The sequence below is a fragment of the Nesoenas mayeri genome (assembly GCF_963082525.1).
Source record: "Nesoenas mayeri genome assembly, chromosome: 1".
Lineage (NCBI taxonomy): Eukaryota > Metazoa > Chordata > Aves > Columbiformes > Columbidae > Nesoenas > Nesoenas mayeri.
In genome coordinates, this window is record NC_137541.1 from 209972753 (window position 1) to 209992198 (window position 19446).

General features: G+C 40.7%; 1 protein-coding gene across 1 annotated transcript in view; it reads right to left on the reverse strand.

The window, feature by feature from the left end:
- Positions 1-19446, reverse strand: part of ACER3 (alkaline ceramidase 3) — a gene marked incomplete at both ends in the record, with an annotated part of 62557 nt that overhangs the window by 10526 nt on the left and 32585 nt on the right. Inside the window, 4 exons of the mRNA XM_080363683.1 lie at positions 867-925; positions 10347-10382; positions 11474-11555; positions 13703-13755. Of these exons, the coding sequence (XP_080219809.1) occupies positions 867-925; positions 10347-10382; positions 11474-11555; positions 13703-13755 (230 nt within the window). The remainder of the gene's footprint in view (positions 1-866; positions 926-10346; positions 10383-11473; positions 11556-13702; positions 13756-19446) is intronic.

A 19446-nucleotide genomic window follows, 5' to 3' on the forward strand; every position in this document is an offset into this window, starting at 1 on the left:
GCCGGTGAGTCCAGCACCTCCCTGGGCAGCCATTCCAATGCCTGACCACTCTCTCTGCACAGAATTGCTTTCTAATCTCCAGCCTCAATTTCCCCTGGCAGAGTTGAAGCCCATGGCCCCTTGTCCTATTGCTGACTGCCTGGAGAAGAGACCAATCCCCACCTGGCTAGAACTGCCCTTCAGGTAGTTCTAGAGAGTGCTGAGCTCAGCTCTAAGCCTCCTCTTCTCCAGACTAAACAAGCCCAGCTCCCTCAGCCTCTCCCCATAGGGCTTGTGTTCAAGTCCCTTCCCCAGTCTTGTTGCTCTTCTCTGGACCCGCTCCAGCACTTCAATCTCTTTCCTGAGCTGAGGGGCCCAGAACTGAACACAATACTCCAGGTGTGGCCTCCCCAATGCAGAGCACAGGGGAAGGATCAGTTCCCATGTCCTGCTGACCACGCTAGTTTGGATATAGGACAGGATACCACTGGGTTTCTTGGCCACCTGGGCACACTGTTGGCTCATGTTGAGCTTCCTGTCCATTAGTCCCCCCAGGTCCCTTTCTGCCTGGCTGCTCTCCAGCCACTCTGTGCTCAGCCTGGAGCTGCAGGGGGTTGTTGTGGCCAAAGTGCAGCACCCGGCACTTGGCCTTGTTGAACTTCATCCCACTGGAATCAGCCCATTTTTCCAGTTTCCAGTTATCCCAGTGACTTAAAAAGACACAAGAAGACAAGCTGTTCCCTTCCAACCAAGCAGAGCACATGAGTTGGTATTATGTACCTAATAAAAGACATTTTGCCATTGCCAATTTTTCATGTTAAGCCCACCAAAAAAAGATGCAAATGTGAAATATAAATCTTACGATGCTGAAGTAAGTGGTTACTTACCATAATACTATATAAACAGATCGTAGCACTATAATGGAAACTAGCGTTCCATACATGATCTGGAAATGAAAACAGAGATAAAATTCAGCAGTTGGATTCAAGAGACTTTATGAAACACTACAGGAGTAAAACATTTTTGAAACCTCTGTTGATTTTTGTTTCTGAGTCCCAGGAAAACAGCATCCCCTCTACCTTCCACAAGTTTCAAATAAAAATATGACTATAAACCATGCTTTTTGTGCAATTACAGGAAAAATCAGTGGTGTAAACGCACTATTTCGCTGTTTTGAATTAGAAAGCAAACACTAGATGGCACTCAGCAAGCATGCTGAAATAAAAACGGTAGAGAAATTCTATCTCTTCTGTATCTGTGCATTTTAGCCCAGGATTGCGTAAGCTTCAGCTAAAACCCGTGTTTGAAAGCCGTACTTCCCTCACTGATATTTGATTAATACGTTTTCCTGAAAGCAAACACCTGAATAGACTATGCACTGAGCACCGGTATGGAAGAAAGTTTCCAGGAAGCTTTTAAACCCAACTATTAGAGATGGTTGGGATTCAGTCTAATTACACAGCGGGAAGGCTGTGTGCTCTGAAAAGAATCCACGAGCAAAATCTGGCTCACTGTAGGCTTGATGAATTTGTATGTAATCACCTGACTTCTATAAGAAGTCGAAAGAATAAGTTATTTTTTCTGCCTCATGATCTTTAAATCGTTCTCCTGTTTTTTTATTCACAAACTTAGGATGCACATAAAACCATCTCCAAGACGTATGGACTAAAGAAGAGAAGAAACGTGGTCAGTGGAGCCTGAAAAACGATGCAGAAGCCACTGCGGCAGGGAGGATTTTCAGACACTGGTGACAGCAGATTACTCTCCAATGCTTTTTATTCAGAACTCTCTTCTCCTGCCAAAAAGGAGTTGGTTCCAAGCAGCCAACCCTTGGTCTTTGCCTTTCTCCAGTGGGCCGCAAACCCCTTGCTATTTTTCACTTGTTCATTGATTTTCCCTCATCATTTTTGCTTTTAGTTAACTCCTATTTAACGCTGCTTTCTTTTATGTGAAACAGGTAGCAAAGGTTCCTCTCTTTTTCTGTTTCTAGAAGTCGCTAAACCTCGCATAGGTGTATTTACAAACCAGCATCCTTACCATGTTTTATTGACCTCCTCAGCCCTTCTTTTAGATTATATTTCCTTCAAGACAAGGACTAACGTTCACTCTGCTCTAACCAGGGAATTCAGCTATGACCATCCTGCAAAAATACACGTGTCTAGTCACCTGCCAAAATAGATTGCTGTGGTAATGCCAAGTGAAACCAACCTTTCAAAAGTCCATAAGAGCAAATTTTCAAACTCCTTTTAGCTTTCAAGATGAGGTTAGTGGCACAAACCATATTAGTGGTGCATATATAAGGAACAAGGCAGACAACAGAGCCCTTATGTTTGACAACAGATAGAAATAAGCTCCAATATTGACTATGTAAAGTCATTCAGCACAGCAGCTCTTTATTTGCATTCAGAGCAAGATCAAATAACTTCAGTAACTCAGCTACTACTATTGGGTGTTCTGCTCTGTGGAGCCAAATTATTTGAAAGGCTAATTGGTTCTGGCTTGTACTTTACACAAAACTGCTGGCTAATTCCAGTTCCCTTGCTGGCATACAGCACATAAATCAGGAGAAAACACCCCAAACCTGCAACATAGTGATGAATATCAAGTGCTTATCAGTCTCAAGCAAAAGGTAGAAAGGAGACTGCTCAGGTATGTACGGTGCTGTATGTTGGTACAATTCATCACTAACATTTTGCCTATAAAGACCTCACCATATAACAAATACCGACTGAATTTTAAAGTTAGACAACATTTTACTTCATCAGTGTCATTTAAAACAGCCTGTTTCATTTTCCTGATCAAACCCAGTAATTTTTTCCAAGAGGGATAGCACAGAAAGGAATAGTACTCATAGAAAAGCTCCCCTAGAACCCAAATCACAGTTTGATGCCTTTTCCTTGCTGACCTTCCCACAATTTCCATTGATAAAATGCTCTTCTGCAGCACAAGAGATGAAAAAAACCTACCCATGAAAAGAAATTTATATCACAGTGTGTGACCACCTTCCTGCTTTTACCCAATTTGCTCTGAGGTTCGTTGTACAATAAGTTAGACAGCATCAGGCTCTGCCTACAGAAACACAGCTTATAGGCGGCCCAAAGTCCTGCTAAAAGGCTAAAAGTGCTATTTTTCTTTGCAGCAGCAGCTGCTAAAAGCAGGAAAGAGCAAACACTGAGAGAAAAGCTTTCTTTGTAGTGCCTCTGGTATGTCCTAGCGAGTTGCTTAATGGCTTGCAGAAGAGGACAGTCTTAAATGGAGGGAGGAAGGAGAAAGAAAATCATAATAAAAAGAACCTTGCAGCGATTGAAGAAAAACATGCCCACAGTTGACACTTCAATTTCTTGCTTTTTCCGCTCCCCCACACAAACGGGTTGTTAGCAGTAAAACACATTTGTGTTTAAAAGCCTGTGAAAGACGAGGACAACAAAGCGTTGTGCTCTGCACGCTCCAGCCCTCCCCTTCACGCTAAGGCAACGTCGAGATGTTGCCGTGACATGAGGAGAGCGGAGCCGCATTGACAAACCGAGGTACACAACTTAGTTTATACTTATATAGTTTATACTTTAGTATATACTTTAGTTTATACTTTACACTTAGTTTATACTCTTAGTCCTTTACCACCCATGGATCTACTGTTTTCATCATGGCAAAGAATTGTTAGGTATTATGCTTCCACGCAAAGGATAAAATACAACATAAAAAAACCTACTTTATTCAAGTTGACTCAAATTTCTCAAATCCTTTAGCTCCTTTTTTTTTTAAGTAACACATCACATAAGTGAGAGATAAAACCCAAGCAAGTTTTGTGCTATTTTTGTCTCATAGTGCCCTTAAATTGTAAGCAAAACACCCTCGTGCTACAAATGAAACAAAAGGCAACGGCAGAATCCCATCATTTTTTGTTATCATTAGACAGTTCCCTCTTTACTTCTTAAGATACGAATAAAGCTGCATGTATCTCAGCTTTGCAATGGGGAAACACTCAACGTCTTTATTAATACACAGTGGATTAGCCGATAAGGAGGCCAAATATGAAGAACATCTTTCTAATTCCCAAATGGGAACTAAGTGTTTCAGGGCTTGGTGTTTGGCAGAATTTTCGGTGTACAGGCAGTTAAGCAAATCATACAGATTCATTTTTTATGGATGTGGTTTGGTACTCCACACTGGGGGGAACATACAAAACTGGTTCTTCATCTACCCTTTTAGTACAGAAAGAGCCTGTTCTTTCTACTTTGTTTCCCCTGTTCCTGGCCGTCTGCCCATCCTTCGTTAATCAAGTCAATTTATCAGCCTCAAATATTAGCGTACGCATTGGGAACTGCACGGAGAGATTTTGGGTTCTTGGCAACCACTGCTTATCTATTAATACACCAACCAGCTCCCTAAAAAAATAGCCTAAGTACTTAAAGTTGGAAACTGTGTTTGCAAATTGTAACGAGGAAAACAGGCTTCTACACGTTCCTGGATTTCTGGAAATGAAATCTGAGCAGAGGGAAAAAGGAAGGACAATTCCCATAATGACAATGAAACACCGAGTAATTCGGTGTAGTTACGGCTGTTTAGTACCATGTACTGTCCTGACAGCTCCTAAATGAATTAATTCTGATTCACTTGGTTTGGTCTTGTTTAGGTGTCCATATATGATGGCAAAGTGACATACAGGTCACTGTTTCTGCGTGGCACCGAGTGGATCTCCTGAGCTTTGGGGACACTGTAGCAAACTGAGTTTGTCTTGGATGCCTTTCAACGCTTTGTAGAGCTGATCCTTTGGAGAGTCTGAACATCCTTCCACATTCCTTATGATATTGTGCAGGTGGAGGTACTAGAATGAAAACCATACTCGCCTTCTGGAAGATATCCACATACAAGCTGTGTGACAGAGTGAAACGTCACTCGAATTAGTTTTATACGTGGTTTTCAGCAGCGTAGTGTCCAAGCAGAAAAAACTCTCTGGCGAAGACATGCCCTGAAAAGGTTCATTTTTAACGGACTGCTTGGAAATTGGACCATGTAGAATGTAAAACAACATGTTCCACAAATCTACAACTAAGTGTTGCCTGAGCAGTGGGAGAGACTGTGAAGAGCTGTAGAACATTGAGTGGGTCCACAGAGATTCACCAAAATGAGGGGTCCTGTAAGTTTTAAACAGGTTGTGCCCTGATGTAACATATTCCTCATGCAGTTTCAGGCTCCCATATGTATTTCTACATAAGTATTTCATAGTGATTTCACTTTCATTTGTGTATTTAGAACACCTCTGGAGAACAATTTTATTAAGTTTTTCATTTTGGCAAATGAAATTACCTTTTTTTTTTTCCCCCACGCTTATTCTCTCTCTCTTACCCACAGTCACCTTAATTCATAAACCTAATACTTGTACTTTACTATGGCAGAAAATTCACCAGTCATATTGTTAATGGTGTTCAGTTTAGAAAAGGAATGGCTGGTATTTGCCCACCAGTGCATGCTCTTCCATTCTGAATCATTTGCCATCCTAGTCCTCAAGGTTATCTCCTCATCTCCTCCTCTGTATTCAGCGATGCCTCAGAACTTTGTATCATCACAAAATTCATCAGTACATGATTCTGTTTTTCCTGCTATAGGTCATTAAACAGTTCCACTACTGATCTGAAGAAAGCCCAGACTGATCCTGCCTTTCATTATCTCCTTTAGTCATTTTCCACTAGTCACTCCCTTCCCTTATTTGCAATTCTCACGCTGATCTACTTCTCCAGCTCCTGGAGTTTCTTACGAGACACCACAACATCACTTCTGGAATGTCGACACAAAAAACATTTTTGTAATCACAGAATCACAGAATCGACTGGGTTGGAAAAGACCTCAGAGATCATCCAGTCCAACCCTTGGTCCAACTCCAGTCCATTGACTAGATCATGGCACTAAGTGCCATGTCCAATCTCAGTTTACAAACCTCCAGGGCCAGTGAGTCCAGCACCTCCCTGGGCAGCCATTCCAATGCCTGACCACTCTCTCTGCACAGAATTGCTTTCTAATCTCCAGCCTCAATTTCCCCTGGCAGAGTTTAAGCCCATGCCCCTTGTCCTATTGCTGACTGCCTGGGAGAAGAGACCAATCCCCACCTGGCTAGAACTGCCCTTCAGGTAGTTCTAGAGAGTGCTGAGCTCACCTCTAAGCCTCCTCTTCTCCAGACTAAACAAGCCCAGCTCCCTCAGCCTCTCCCCATAGGGCTTGTGTTCAAGTCCCTTCCCCAGTCTTGTTGCTCTTCTCTGGACCCGCTCCAGCACTTCAATCTCCTTCCTGAGCTGAGGGGCCCAGAACTGAACACAATACTCCAGGTGTGGCCTCCCCAATGCAGAGCACAGGGGAAGGATCAGTTCCCTTGTCCTGCTGACCACGCTAGTTTGGATACAGGACAGGATACCACTGGGTTTCTTGGCCACCTGGGCACACTGTTGGCTCATGTTGAGCTTCCTGTCCATTAGTCCCCCAGGTCCCTTTCTGCCTGGCTGCTCTCCAGCCACTCTGTGCCCAGCCTGGAGCGCTGCAGGGGGTTGTTGTGGCCAAAGTGCAGGACCCCGCACTTGGCCTTGTTGAACTTCATCCCATTGGTATCAGCCCATCAGCACATCTCCTAACGTCGAAGAAACAAAAAAAGCTATCAGCTCAGCCTGAACGTTTAATCTAATTTCCTATTTACCTTTTATTAATAATTATGTTTGCCCCAAATTTGCTTCGAACTCTTGCAGGGGATGGCTATGCAGCTAAAACGGGTTTTTAGATCTTGTTCGTTATTCACATAACTTGGCCCACTAGCTGAATGAGGTTTTTCATCACTACGTGTCTATAGGGAGCATATGGTAGATTACAAGTAAATAAATCAGGCTGGAATACAATATGCGTGGTAGGTGACAGCTTTCTAGGCCATCTCATATTAGATTGAAGGCCACTTGTAAGACTTGAGTCTAAAAATTTAACTGCCAGGGTCATTTCTTCTAATTCTGCCTTATATTTGTGCATCTATGTACTGCTCCATACCAGCAGCCAGTCTCCCGCCACCCCTTTCCTTGTATAAGCTCAAATATACATGTGGTAAACAGGGATAAGCAACTAATCTGATTTAAAACTAATTCTGAGGAGAGTTTTAACCTGTCGAGGTCCCCAATCAAATTCCCATTAGAGATTTGTGTGCTGGATGGGGAAGAGGTAAAGCTGTTTTCTTTGACAACAACCAGGGAACTGGGATGCAGGAATGTTGAGCACCATGGAAATTAGGTAATAATAGCGCTCTAACTGGAGAGATTTTTGACAACAACAAGATAACACATGCTTATAAAAGCCACTGCTATCTTTCATTTAATTGATAAGGCTATAAAAAATACCAGATCACTTGTCAGGTAGGGAAGTGTTATTTTTCCTAATGATGTGCAGCTTCCAGCTGACCAAACCCTGCACCTCATCCTTCCCTATGGTTAAAGCACTGAGACCCTTAAAGATCTGGATGGAGAAAAAGAAGCTGGTCTCTGTTGCCATTGTTCCATGAATAATAAACTGAAATCCCCTTCATGCCCTGCTGGCAGCAAGCAATTTATGAACCTAAGCTGAGAAAGTAGAAAGTAATTCACTGAAAAATGAAGCTTGTACCGTGGCTACTGAATATAACGGGAAACCTTTCCATTCTTATTGCTCTCCTTTCAGGGAAAAAAAAACCCACGCTGAAACAATGAACAATATAAAGTTGTCCGTGTACTTATTCCCCCTTTTGCAAAGCTGACAAATGATGATGATCACAAATGGGAATCAAATGCTGCTTTATGTCCTGCCGCTGCTTTCCAATAGAGCCAGCCACTGAGACTTCAACTACAATTACATGAGCATATTTAACTTTACTTTGAGTCTATGTGACCCACTCAGTTGCAAAATACTTACTGAAATTATATATATATATATATATTAATAAAGGACAAATAAAGGACAAATAAAGGACAAATAAAGGACAAATAAAGGACAAATAAATAACCTTGCTTAGCTGGGCAGTCAGAGAAATCTTTCCTCTGGATTTACAATATATTCGGCAAAGATTGTGAAAAAAAATGAGTTCAGTACTTGAACATCTGGAATTTGGCCGTAACTGTATGTTCTCCATAAAAATCAATGTTTGGAAAAGAGTTGTGTAAAGTCCAGCACTTTTATGGGCCTAAATATTTTCTACATTGATTCCTCATGTATACATTTTAACATATTATTTGTATTCTGAAGCTATGGGAAACCAGATGCAAAAAATTAACGGTCTGGGATATCAGTTTGAAGTCATAATATTTATCACCTTAATAATTGTGACATGGGACAACACCTGTGCCAATGCATCAAAGTGAAATATTATGAAGCTGTGATATATTTATTGCCATAAATGTAGGTTGAATAGATAATGGATTAAAGAAATAAAAGTCCACTATCAGTAGTAAATTCTGCCACTGTTAACAAAGTTATTTTCATTCAAAACTAGTTATACACAGCTTAGTAAAAGCATCAGAAATCGCCACTTTCAGCCCAGCTGGCATCTTCCTGCTAGAAATATAACTAGGGAGAATAAAGACCAGAAAGGTTTTTATTAACATTATCAAAAACCCCTGCAAGTTTCTCTTTTTATCTATAAGTAGAGTAGCAATTCATGTTTCTAGGAGAGATTATTTGGAGCAGCTGGGAATTTATTTTATTCATCAGTGCTTCACTAATCCACCGACCGGAATCACACATCATTTTTACAGCTGCTGATGCAGCAGGTACATGTGGACCAGTGATGGCACAGCCGATTTCAGAAATTAAGGCTTTACAGCTCTGGCCTGCAAAGAGCTCTCTGCTCTCGCTTGGCAATTTTTCAGCTGTTATTCCTAATCAAAAAATCATAAATGAGGGAAAACTGCTCACGGCACATAGAGATGAGTGTGATTTCTGAGCTCCTGTGAAGAAGCAAGTGATACAAGTCTCGTCCCTGCGGGCAGTGGATGCTCATTAATAGTCTTGGGCTGCTACACAAGGAACCTGCACCCAATGTGCCTTAAATGGCTGAGACCAAAACAGCTCGTCTGTGACATAACCACAGAAATTCTGTGTTTAAAGTCAGCTTGAATTTGTGCAAAGTAAAATGGAAAGAGCAAGGAAGGAAAGGGAGAAGGAAAGGGAGAAGGAAAGGGAGAAGGAAAGGGAGAAGGAAAGGGAGAAGGAAAGGGAGAAGGAAAGGGAGAAGGAAAGGGAGAAGGAAAGGGAGAAGGAAAGGGAGAAGGAAAGGGAGAAGGAAAGGGAGAAGGAAAGGGAGAAGGAAAGGGAGAAGGAAAGGGAGAAGGAAAGGGAGAAGGAAAGGGAGAAGGAAAGGGAGAAGGAAAGGGAGAAGGAAAGGGAGAAGGAAAGGGAGAAGGAAAGGGAGAAGGAAAGGGAGAAGGAAAGGGAGAAGGAAAGGGAGAAGGAAAGGGAGAAGGAAAGGGAGAAGGAAAGGGAGAAGGAAAGGGAGAAGGAAAGGGAGAAGGAAAGGGAGAAGGAAAGGGAGAAGGAAAGGGAGAAGGAAAGGGAGAAGGAAAGGGAGAAGGAAAGGGAGAAGGAAAGGGAGAAGGAAAGGGAGAAGGAAAGGGAGAAGGAAAGGGAGAAGGAAAGGGAGAAGGAAAGGGAGAAGGAAAGGGAGAAGGAAAGGGAGAAGGAAAGGGAGAAGGAAAGGGAGAAGGAAAGGGAGAAGGAAAGGGAAAAGGAAAGGGAAAAGGAAAGGGAAAAGGAAAGGGAAAAGGAAAGGGAAAAGGAAAGGGAAAAGGAAAGGGAAAAGGAAAGGGAAAAGGAAAGGGAAAAGGAAAGGGAAAAGGAAAGAAAGGAGGAAGGAGACAGGAGAAAAAAGGGGGGAAAAGGGAGGAAAAAAAAGAAATAAAAGGAGGAAAAAAAGGAGTAAAAGAAGAAAAAAGAGAGGAAAAAAATACTATTAAACTAAACCCAGAAAACCAGAAAATCAAACTAGTAAGTTAAAATGGAGAGCAAACCACGGTGCTAAGCCACCCCAGCCAGGTTCCATTGTCAGGTCACCGTTTCATAGCAGCTGCCAATGGCAAGAAGGGGGCAAAGACTCATGACCCCTCTTCTCACACACAGCTGAGCCCTTAGTGGGGTCACCTCCTTACACCTGTTACTGATGAAAACCACCTGAAATATTAGGAACAAATGCTAATGCACAACACACATTAAACCAAGAGGATAGCAACATGATGGGCAGTGATACTGAAAGAAGCAGCAAGAGGCAAATCGCACTTGCCTTCTGTCTTCCTTTCAGCTATAAAATCCTGTAAAACATCCCAATAATATAGCATAATTTAAAACAAGAGTAGCTTCTCCAACAGAGCAAGATTTACCTGATGGAATACAGGCTCTTTCAAATTTAAGTAAACCTGGAAAGATTAAAGAAAGAGAAATAATTTGCAACAGAGAACAATCGTAATGTTATTCATGTAAATATTGGCAAGACTTGTTCTGTTAGAATCAAGACACAAGAGCCTATCCATGCATTATTAAAGTTGATTTAACATTTGAATTTCTCCTGGTAAAACCTGAGGTTTTAACTGTGGAGTTATTTCAAATTAAGAAGCACAACTAGAGACATTAACATCTAAAACCTCCTCATTTAACAGAGTTGCAACACATGCAAAACCAGCTATGACGCAGAAATTATCAGGCACTTCATTGACATGTATAACAAGAAAACGCGCTCTATTTTGATTTGCTATTATTAATGCTTTTGACAACGCTTTAACATTTCAATTCATTTCACAAAACATCTAGGAGTTCTTCCTATTGTTAATTCAGTTCATTTAATTTCGGCTTTTGAAGAGAGAAGGGCACAAGTGTAAAAATTTTAGGAGGCATAGAAGAGAATAGGCAAGTACTTTGAAGGCAGAAAGTGATTTATAACACTTGGTTTTCTTTTAAGAAATGGTTATCAATAAAAATAATGAAGAAGATTCCATCTATGGTTGACAGCCAGCTTAAAATCTATTTTATTCATAAAGGGAGCAAACTGCACTGAGAAATGGAACCACGACACAGCTAAAATTCTAATTTAACAGCTAAGTTCCTTTCTTATTCTACCTTTTGTTTTAAAACACCAGTTAATACAATGGACTGCACAGCACGGTTCGCTTCTTGCAGTTTGTTGAAGAGGATTCTTCTCATTTCTGAAGTTGAATTAAAGTGAGAGAAGATGGGGAATGAGCTTGTCCAGGCTCTCAAAACAAGTCAATGGTGACCGTTTTCCTCACGCTCCCATTCTAACAACTGGATGACTGCTTTCTTTTCCATTTATTCCACACCATGATTCAGATAGAAAGATTTCAGGTTTCTCTGGCCAGCACATAATTTTCCCAACAAAAGAGTAATTTTGCCTTCTTGACTAGAAGCAAGATCTGCTAGTGCCTGTGTAAGTTCCTTTACTGCAGGAAAACTCAATCTAAAGGTGAAAATGTTATTAGAAAAAGTTACTTACAATGCTGACTATGAAGCTGTATGTTATTAACAAGAAAAGCAGCGGATAATTGACTGTGTTCTTGTACTTGAAACATTCATACCTGGAAAAGAAAATAAAGGAGAGAGGTAAAATCCAACACTTACCATGTACAGGAAGCATTTTTCAAGGTATATTATCACAAAACATGGGAGAAAATTGATCCAAAAGAGTCTTAGGCCTTTAAAGAAATTGTTGCTCCTCCAATAAAAATGTGTCGGGTTAATATAAAAATTTACAATTTTAGTAATAAGTAAAATATATATATATATATGTATAGTGTAATAAACCCCATAATCAGGTGACACATATACAAAAAATAACCCAGTCAGTGGGACGAGTTTGGGAAGCAGCAGCATTTTCAGAAGGTGCTTAAGGGGTGATAATGGATGGTAAATTAGAAATGAGTTTAAAATGCAATACAGCTGCCAAAAAACATTATATCTGTGAGTTAAGGGCAGCATGGGAAAGGGACTAACCAAACAGTGAACTCCAGAGATTTGCTAAAATGCAGGTTGTTTATGACTTTACTACAGTCACAGTGCAGTAAATTTGCTAGATTGGGTAGGTAAAAAACCAGCTAATTGCTCCCAGTATGCAAAATAACTAATTAAAATGAGCTTCATAATCTCTACGCTACCCTGCAGTCACAGTTGTGACAGAATTATAGACCCACAGCCCAGATCATGCCACAAAAAAGGTCCAAAAAACCCGACAAAAAATGAACTTGGAGAAAGAAAAAATCATGAGGCCTGGAGAAAGTTGTCCATATAACCCAAATTTACAGCTGCCTTGTTTATGTGTTTATTAACTTGTGGAAATAGGCGCCACCATGGATGAATAAAAGGGAACAAAGTATAAAACCACGTAGGAATATATGGGAAAAAAATCTACAAGAAAGCACAATGTGCTACATTGCAAAATAGGAAAAGGAATGATACGGCTTGAGATTCAGGAGGACTAAATGATGTACAAAGGAATGTCCTGTGTAGAACTACCACATCATCTACCTTCAAATACAACAAATTATTATTAAAGGCCTCCTAAACGAAACATTAGTTTGTTCTTCAGAATATTTTAATTACTACCAAACGTATATACAGAGAGTTTTATTAGAGCTATAAATGCAGCAAGAGACGTTTTGAAAAATAACCGAGTAACCGTTGCACAAAATAAGCGTGATTATTTTTTCGAGCAGGTTTTTATAGCCATTTCTCATCCTTTTCCTCAATTACGCTGAAATCAGATAAAATAAATGCAAAGGCAATTTCTAGGAGATGGGGAGCTACAATTGAAATATTTCCACTAACAGGGGCATTATGATTCTGGTCCTGAGTTCGCACAAATCATACTAATGTATGAATCACAATTTGATGGTAATTTCCACAAATGTGGGTTTATTCCTGCAGCATCCCAGCTCCATTGCAAGCTACCCATAATCTTCACCAAAGATATCCCAGTTTTCAAGAGCTGAATATTTGATACATTTGAAAGCAAAAAGATGATTTTTTAAATTTTGCCTGCAATGAATTGATTTATAATTTGGATTTTCCAAGTGATTGAACAAGTCATGCTAAATCCAGACCTTGCAGCAACCGGCAAGAAAAATCCACCTTATAGTATCTTTACAGTCATCAAATGCTACATTCCTCCCAACATTAAATGGGAGAAAACATCCTGGCACGGCATTAAGCTGTCATGCGTGTTCCAAAACAGTCCACAAAATAGGCACTTAACCCTTCATAGAATCTTTTTGCTTTAATTTTCCAAATGAGTGGAAAGCGGGTTTAATTAGAAATCAGAAATTTGCATTCGGAGTCAGACTATATCAGAGAAATACAGCTCAAATAAATGACGATGTTGTTAATTTTGTAGGCGTTGCTGAAGTTGATTTTATTATGTCTGCTGTTTACATACCAAGCAACACTGAGCTCTGGTTTTATACAATGGTCTTCAACAGGAGTTGTTTTCTTTTCCTCCTAAACAAACACTGGTAAAATATTTCTAAATTAGCAAAAATTAGGACTAAAGCCAAGTCTAATGGCCAAGTTATAATGCTGCAGTGCTACCAAAATTGAGATCTCACTGAAATTAGTGGAAGTTTCAGTGTCAGCCTCATTAAACGCTGGATTTGGCTTCACAGATTCTCCATTTCAAAAGTCAACATTTCATAAATATTCAGAAAAAATAAACCATTTAACAAATACTTACAGGCAGTAGACAAACACACAACAACTGTATATCATTGGCAGCTCATCCAACAGCTACAAAAAGCAGAGACATCAAAACATGAAAACTGCTTTTATCTCACATGCTTGTCTAAGTTAATTAAGGAGAAGCAAGTCTTAAGAAAACTTGAGTTTTTAAGTCGTTTGGATACTCAACTTCTTGACTGTACTTCAGTATTTAGCAGTGTCAAATGTTATTCAACTACTGAAAGTTCGCCGCATTAATATTCTGAGTATCTTGAATATAATGTTTCATAAAAAGCCAACACCTTCAAAGGATCGTGCCTTTCTTGCTGTTTATGCTTCTTGAAACATTTATATGGATTAGTTTTGTAAAGTCTGACTGAATAAGACCACACCATTTAGAGCTGGCTCACAAAACAGAACTTTAGCCCATTAGGAAGTACCTTGTGATGGGCTTGCATGGTTACTTCCTAATTTTGGAAATTTCTTACATTGTTTTAATGGTGTTTTTGGTTTGTTTGTTGTGAGGTTCTTTTTTTTTTTTCTTTTTTTCCTGGCATTTAATGTTCTCTTGTCTTATATAATTTTTATACTTTGGGAGAAGATCAGTGGGTTACAGCTCAGTTACTTCTCCAGGAACTCGTCAGCTAAATGGAGACAGAATTAAAATAGTGATGATAAGAGAAGTGATTTCTCAACAACCGGTATGCTCAAAATTGCCATTTATTTATCATTACAAAGGAAAAAAAAATCATAGCATCATTTTCTTCTAAATTTTTCTAAAAGAACATTAAAAAAATTCTGCTCATAAATATATCACAGAATATATAGTTAATCTTACCTCCTTCTGAAGGACTGAAAATTATGAAAATGCAAAAGCACACAAGTGGATCAGTGAAGACCCACAGCCTCTTGATTTCCAGTACATTAAGCAAACCTTATTAGTGAGGCAACTTAGAGTTGTAACACCAGGTCTGACTCTTTTCTAAGAAAAATAAGAACTGGATGCAAACAAGATTTCACCGAATCACAGAATCGACTGGGTTGGAAAAGACCTCAGAGAACATCAAGTCCAACCTTTGGTCCAACTCCAGTCAATTGACTAGATCATAGCACTAAGTGCCATGTCCAATCTCAGTTTACAAACCTCCAGGGCCGGTGAGTCCAGCACCTCCCTGGGCAGCCATTCCAATGCCTGACCACTCTCTCTGCACAGAATTGCTTTCTAATATCCAGCCTCAATTTCCCCTGGCAGAGTTGAAGCCCATGGCCCCTTGTCCTATTGCTGACTGCCTGGGAGAAGAGCCCAATCCCCACCTGGCTAGAACTGCCCTTCAGGTAGTTCTAGAGAGTGCTGAGCTCACCTCTAAGCCTCCTCTTCTCCAGACTAAACAAGCCCAGCTCCCTCAGCCTCTCCCCATAGGGCTTGTGCTCAAGTCCCTTCCCCAGTCTTGGTGCTCTTCTCTGGACCCGCTCCAGCACTTCAATCTCTTTCCTGAACTGAGGGGCCCAGAACTGAACACAATACTCCAGGTGTGGCCTCCCCAATGCAGAGCACAGGGGAAGGATCACTGCCCTTGTCCTGCTGACCACGCTAGTTTGGATACAGAACAGGACACCATTGGCCTTTTGACCTTTTCCACTCACCACACTGAAAGTTGTTGATGGCCGTGCCTGTGCACTAATTACCTTCCTACAACTGGTACAGGATATTCAACAAATTCACAATTATGTCTTTCTGAATAATGAGACTCATTAAGAGCAACACCAGCTTACACAAACTCTTTTATATATGGTTTTGGCCATAGAAACTTCAGGTATGTTTCACGATATTGCTAAACGCATCTCTTGCTTCTTCACCCACACCACCATGGTGAGCCAGGTCCACCAGCTGATCCAGTACACAAGTAACTTTGCAGAAAAAGGTTTAAAACCCCCGAATCCATGAATTATAGGGTTGGCGACCATAACGGGTAGCACAAAGTAAGTATCAGGAACAGAGATGGCAGCTGAAGTTATTAGGTAGCACTTTGCCATCACGTTAGTTTACTTTTGCCATGATGCCTTGGAGAGGACAAAACAGAAGCAACAGCTGAATTCAGCTTCATACTGGGACAACCTTGAAGTGCTCCCCCCATCCTTAGCAGAACAAAGGGCCACGTTATGCCTTAAGCATCTGTTTTTTGTTACTTTGGGAGGATAAGATGGATGGCTGTGTAGGAAGGCATCTTCCTTATCTTTCCCAAGGTGTTGTGTTTGGCGGAAGAGATAGATGGTTACGGTATCAGACACCTTGTCAATCACTGTGAAGGCCTCATGGACTAATTGGAATGAGATGAAGCATCTGTCAGACAACCAATTATCAGGAGAAACCATGAACCAACAGCTATCCCTGATGGGCAAAACAACTCACTTCTGGTCAGTACTGTGAACTTTCCTGTAGTTTGAAGACCCCAGACCCACTTCCAGAAGTCTTCCTAATTAGCATGAAGAGCGAACAGAGAGAGGTGATGAACTGCCAACATGTAAATGAACTGGGGTATAAAATAACCCCACGCAGGTCACGCAGTGTGACGGAAGTCTTCAACGCAACCACCCTCTCTCCATCGGACATCACAGGATCACACCTGGAATCTTGTGTCCAGTTGTGGCCCCTCAGTTCCAGCAGGACAGGGAACTGCTGGAAAGAGTCCAGCGCAGAGCAACAAAGATGATGGAGTGGAGCATCTCCCGTGTGAGGAAAGGCTGAGGGAGCTGGGGCTCTGGAGCTTGGAGGAGACCAAGGGTTGACCTCATTAATGGTTATCAATATATAAAGGGTGAGTGTCAGGAGGATGGAGCCAGGCTCTTCTCGGTGAAAACCGATGATAGGACATGGGGCAATAGGTACAAACCAGAACACAGGAGGTTCCATTTAAATATGAGAAGAAACTTCTCAGTGAGGGTGGCAGAGCCTGGCCCAGGCTGCCCAGGGAGGTTGTGGAGTCTCCTTCTCTGCAGACATTCCAACCCGCCTGGACACCTTCCTGTGTAACCTCATCTGTGTGTTCCTGCTCCATGGGGGGATTGCACTGGATGAGCTTTCCAGGCCCCTTCCAGTCCCTGACAATCTGTGATACTGATTGATAACCTGTGAAGTGGTGATATCTTACTCTTTCTCTCTCTCTTATATCTTAGTTTTCCTTCTCCCTCTTTTTTTTTTTTTTGCCTTTTACTTGAACATATAGAAGTAATATAATTTTAAGTTCTGCTACTAAAATCTTGTTAAGTTTTGCGTTATCATTACTAATAGTTGCCAATCCACCATTTTTAGAAGGACTTTTGCTGTCAACATATTGATAAGCTTTGTGATATTATAACATACTTTTGCCAAGTCACCGATCGGTGTAATTTGTCTTCCACCACGTGCTTTTGGTAAATTCATAATTGAATTGGACCCCTGGAGTGATTTTCTGTCATTCACTTTGCATAACCGTGCAGAAATACCCAGAGTTAACTCACACCTCATCCCATCTGTTGAGTGAGGGCATGTGTCATGTTCAGAGTTAACTCATCCCTCATCCCATCTGTTAGAACGGGACACATACTAATAGTTATTATTTCTAAGTTCAGTGATATTCCTTACCAAGTTTGATAGGAATTAGCTACAGGATTCATTCACACAGCTCTTTAAGAGCATGAGTCACTTAAGGCCTCATAAAAGAACAAGGGAGGAAAAAAAGAGCTAAGAAATACAATACAGGATTTTTTTTCAAAGTTGGACAGCTGATTACACTCAAGTTCATTTGCTGGCAGCTTCTCAGGGATGTAACTATAACCTCAAAGAGCCTCCCAAAAGACCCTAGTTGGAATTTGCTTGCAGAAGACAATGGCTTCTGTAACAAAAGGAGTTAATGCTTCCAGAAATCCTGTCAACAGCACGTCTGGACATGTCTGAATGATGAAGAAACGCGGAGAGATGGAAACTCGGTGAGCTGATTTCACTGGTTAAATAAGCATTTTGTATTCTTGAGAAACGCACAATAAAGCAGATTCTCATGAAAATAAGAGAAAAAGAGAGGTATTCTAAAAATACTGCTTTCAATAACAGAATCTTTCACATTTCTCCTAATTAAGCAATCTGAACTGACCAGCAAAAGTAAAAAAATAAATCTCTTCAAACAGCTGTCAACGTTGACTTTTAATCTTAACACAAGATAAAGGGAATGAGAAAAGGTTATTTACTGGTTGAAATGTTTCCTCTCCGGTGATACGTGAACTTGCTATCGGAGTAATTATGAGCTGCTCGCGGATTAGTAAGTGCGTTCTTGGCCTCACACAAAGTCTTTTAACTCTCATGGGAAAGATGATGCAAGACATTCCTGCTCCCCTCTTGAAGAGAAGCTGCTAAATTAATGTACACTATGATTAAGTTACTATGATTAAGACGTACCCTTCATTAACCAATTGACATGATAAATGCTTTGTAACCACCTGCAAAATGAGGGGATATTTTTCAAGTTTTAGATCTTTCTTCATGACAAGAGGGAGACAGAAGACTGAGTGATACATGGTTTAGAAGCACAGTGCTTAGCTTATATTTGACTAATAATTAATAGATGTAAGAAACTAATCAATTATAACTAACTTCATCCATTATTTCTTAGTATAGATATATTGTATGTTAAAAATTTCCCCAAATTGTCATGGATATGTGATAATTGTGTGAATATAAGCAACACAAGAGCATCCAGTCATCGTAGCACTTATGGAGGATGATCCCCAGTGTTCCTCAATGCTGATAAAATAAAGAATGTCTGCTTAACAGTATCGTTGACTCTGCTGTTAAGTTTATTTCTTCATTTCACTCTCCTCTGCTTCTACCCAACCTTTACTTCCCACCATTTGTAGGCCCCTTATTCTGATGTGACACCAGAACTACATGGTAAGTAGCATCAAAGTGACTTGGATTAAAATAACCTCTATGTACACACACACACACACACACACAAAACCACCACCCACATATGACTGTTTTGAGCCTGGATCATTTTAATGATCTGGGTTTCAGGGTGGCCTTGCTCACCTCTGTATCTGTGTTAAGAAAGAGGATTTGAAACTCTGGCAGAGTTAGGAACAAGCTGCTGAGGGAAGAGAGATGAAAAGGTGGAAATTTAAGGCAGTTTCAAGAGATGGTAGGTAAATGACACCTCAGTTTAGGAAGGAATGGTGAGATGGATCTAGAAAACATCTTTTTCATGCCAGGAAAAGCACCAAATAGTCTTACATGGTGGCAAGAGAATTCTCCACAGAGGCTGATGGTCTCCAGCACATGCAAGAGACAGAAACCAGAGAATTACGGAGGCAAACATCTGTACAGTTTGTGATTCAGTTCAAGTTTAAGACATCTATCTAACTTCTGGTGTCCACATACTTAGTGTCTCGGGTCCCATTACAATCAGTAGAAAGCCAGGACTCAATTCAGTTGCCAAGGGTTAGGTGCCTAAAGCCACCTGAGATGCTCTGTCATCTCCAATACACCCAACTCAAGACTTGCAGATGTGACAGGGGTCACCTTTGTGAGACAACAGCTGGAGGCCGGAGAGAACACTCACAGGGTCTAAAATGACACTAAACACCTATACTCATACAAATGAGTATTATCCAAGTTAAGACTTGAACTTATTACTGAATACCTTCTATTTGAGAATAAGAGAGAAAGAAAGACTCAGCTATTGCTACTCAGAAGATACTGCAATCAGTATTAATGCTACAGGTACATCT